This window comes from Leuciscus leuciscus (genome assembly GCF_965113295.1).
Source record: "Leuciscus leuciscus genome assembly, chromosome: 16".
Lineage (NCBI taxonomy): Eukaryota > Metazoa > Chordata > Actinopteri > Cypriniformes > Leuciscidae > Leuciscus > Leuciscus leuciscus.
The window spans coordinates 3,692,773-3,696,235 of NC_138740.1; the positions used below are offsets into that span (position 1 = coordinate 3,692,773).

The 3,463-nt window shown below is 44.4% G+C and overlaps 1 protein-coding gene across 1 annotated transcript; it reads right to left on the reverse strand.

The window, feature by feature from the left end:
- Positions 1 to 253: 253 nt before the first annotated feature.
- On the reverse strand, positions 254 to 3,176 carry LOC309477509 (uncharacterized protein; the record flags this gene model as incomplete). Its single annotated transcript, XM_082140788.1, has 3 exons — positions 3,006 to 3,176; positions 1,717 to 2,474; positions 254 to 395 (listed from the first exon to the last, which is right to left on the reverse strand). Exons 1-3 carry the CDS (start codon positions 3,075 to 3,077, stop codon positions 254 to 256), a joined length of 972 nt encoding a protein of 323 aa, XP_081996914.1. The 5' UTR covers positions 3,078 to 3,176.
- Between the last annotated feature and the right edge of the window lie 287 nt (positions 3,177 to 3,463).

Below are 3,463 nucleotides of genomic sequence, written 5' to 3' on the forward strand. Positions count from 1 at the left end.
CTACAGCGAGAGGTTTCAGGACATCTTTAAGGTCCGGTTGTCTCCTAGATATTGATAGAGGCTCTCTGATGGCTGCAAATGATATGCATGTTTGTTATGTACATATTGGAAAGCAGGGTCTCAGCGAGCCTCAACAGCGCCACCTTGTTACCGGATATAGCCTACAACACTATCCATTATCAATCTTTGTTTACACTGAATGTAATAAAATCAGAATCATTCTCGCGTTTCGATGAAAGTATAAAAGGGGCGCCTAGAGAACATGAGATCCTCTAAGTGCTCCGGCCCTGCCTTCACAAACATCACGCTTTAATGGCAGGGCATACGCGACGGCGGGTCTGGCTGGTGATGCCTTGCACACAATGGCTGTGTTGAAAGCATACCAGGCTGATCTGCTGAAAGATTTGAACCAAGGTCAGGGTCTTTATTCAAGAGATTTCATAACGTTATGTAATATATCACATTATAATTTGCAGTATATTCCCATATATGTTTGTTCCATAAGGGACTTGCAAAGAATCTCAGGGCAATGCACACAGTTTATGCTGTTGTTAAAGCCCGACTCCGACGAGTCGAACATTTAATGTGTGTTTCCAACAAATAAATGATGCAAATGATAGAACGATGAACAAATAACGATGATGGTGAGAGAACATTGTGCTTGATACATTTTTCATCTTCAAACCAAACTTGGGTCTTCAGCCGATAAAGTTTGAATCCCGTCAGGCTAGTGCGCTTCCCATAATGTTCACGCATTAGGCCAGTAGGCGCAGAGTAGACGGTCTTTTGTTGCTGTTTCAACACATTTGATCACATGAGCGTTTACACTACGAAAACAATCCGGTTGAATGTGTTTTCTTCCTCTGGAAGTGGTTAAAAGTGGACAAGCTCAAAATGTTTTAGACCCCGTTTACACCTGTACTTAGTGTCGTCCACTTGTGATCCGATCGACCAAAACGCATATTAACACCAGGTGTAAACAGGCCTCACATGTCAATCAGGTCCCTAGCCCTCCCTCTGTCTCACCTCATCAGCAACATGTCTGCCCAACTGTCCCTTCAAGCCCTTCATCCCAGGGGGGCAGGGTTTCATAAAATATTGAAGCTTCCCCGGGCGCCACCATTGATTAGCGGACCATCATCTGCTGTTAGCATTCCATTGACTCCCATTCATTTTGGCGTCACTTTGACAGCGAATAACTTTACATCTGAGGCGTTTAAAGACTCCATTTGTCCATTATTTATTTAAGAAACACGAAAATGTATAAAATGCTCCATTACTTTGTATCTTACGTTATGGCCCCGTAGAAGCAGTTTTTGTAAAAATAGGCTAACGATTGCGTCATAACCACGCGACTCTCTGTCGCACAGTAGAGAGATTACCGTATGGACAGGAGGAGAAGCTCGCAGGCAATCGGGGGAACGTGGAGGCAAAATGACAAAATAATTAATCAGAATGCTTAGCAAAAGTTTCTCCTGCTCCTGCATGGACACCTCCTACTCACACTCTCCGTCTCTGCAAGTTTCGGAAAGGGAATGATTCAGATTTCACTCGGCACAGCTACTAGAAGACAGACGGGTTGCTCACGTCACATCTACGTCGTCAAGCTCTGTTTGAGTCTGCGCAGTACGCTCGACCATCAGGAAGTGAGAGCTTCTAATTGACTTCACTTGTCTCCATTGAATCCAATGGGGTCGCTATGTCCAGTTTATATACTGTCTATGCTTCATCCCGAGGAACTCTCCATATCCTCTGTTGTCCTCGTCAGTAGCGGCTGCCTCTTCCGTCTCCTCCTCCACGTCCTCCTCATCCGTCACCTCCTCTTCCTCCTCCTCCTCCACGTCCTCCTCCTCCGTCACCTCCTCTTCCTCCTCCTCCTCCTCCTCCTCTTCCTCCTCTTCCGTCTCCTCCTCCACGTCCTCCTCCTCCTCCTCCACGTCCTCCTCATCCGTCACCTCCTCTTCCTCCTCCTCCTCCTCCTCCACGTCCTCCTCCTCCGTCACCTCCTCTTCCTCCTCCTCCTCCACGTCCTCCTCCTCCGTCACCTCCTCTTCCTCCTCCTCCTCTTCCTCCTCCTCCTCCTCCTCTTCCTCCTCTTCCTCCTCCTCCTCTTCCTCCTCTTCCATCTCCTCCTCTTCCTCCTCCTCCTCCTCTTCCGTCTCCTCCTCCTCCTCCTCCTCCTCTTCCGTCTCCTCCTCCTCCTCCTCCTCCTCCGTCACCTCCTCCTCCGTCACCTCCTCTTCCTCCTCCTCCTCTTCCTCCTCCTCCTCTTCCTCCTCTTCCTCCTCCTCCTCTTCCTCCTCTTCCGTCTCCTCCTCTTCCTCCTCCTCCTCTTCCTCCTCCTCCTCCTCCTCCTCTTCCGTCTCCTCCTCCTCCTCCTCCTCCATGCGCTGATGCATCTCTCCCATTTCCTCGAAGCTGGATCCCGAGGTGTCGTCCATATTCTCCCTGTCCACCACTGCCGAGCCGCTGCCCTGGGGTCGGTCACGAGAAAGAGAGAAAGTTCTGTCACAAAGTCTGTAAAACACTCATTAAGCCAATTTTCACATTACAGAATAAGTTAGAGAATGTGATGGAGCAGGACAGGTTTATTTTCCCTTTATTTCTGTATAATTTGCTAAACTTTTCTGAATACTGCAAATATATAGAAAGTATTAAAGGGTTAATTCACCCAAAAATTTACCCCATAATTTACCCACCCTCAAGCCATTCTAGGTGTATATGACTTTCTTCTTTCAGCCAAACACAATCAGAGTTATATTTAAAAAAAATATCCTGGCTCTTCCAAGCTTTATAATGGGAGTGAACGGTACCTGAAATTTTGAAGCCTAAAAAAGCACATCTATCCATCATAAAAAGTAATTCATATGGCTCCGGGGGGTTAATAACTCACTTTTATGATGGATGGATGTGCTTTTTTGGTCTTCGAAAAGTTTCACAGAAAAATCTTGTGTTTTCATACGTTATGTGACTGTATAATGCTGAGCTGAGTTGAGCTAAATTACCTGGATAATGTTGTCATAAAAAATATCCCATGGTTCCATATTTGTGTTTTTGCTTCCTTGTGATGCCGACATTGTTTTGCACTATGAAGAATAAGCAAAAACATTAGCTGCTAGAATATTAAAACGCTACAATCTATAGTTTGATTCTGGTGCTCATTTTAGTTTGATATTAAAAATGGTTTGTGTGAATTGTACAGCGCTGGGACAAAAAAAAAGTCTTTCTTTTTCTTATTTATATATTTATTAACCGCTTGTAGAAGAAAAAAGAAAGAAAACATTAACAACAATTATTGTCATTGTCATAAATACAATACTCCAGAGTCCTTCAGTCCATATTAAGTTCCTTCAGTCTTACTAGTCCTTAAATAGCTTTTAAGTTTTTAGAGAACTGAATAGATTCAAAATACATGTTTATTTCAAGTTTTAATCTTAAAAAAAGAGGATTGCATTTAGAAAAT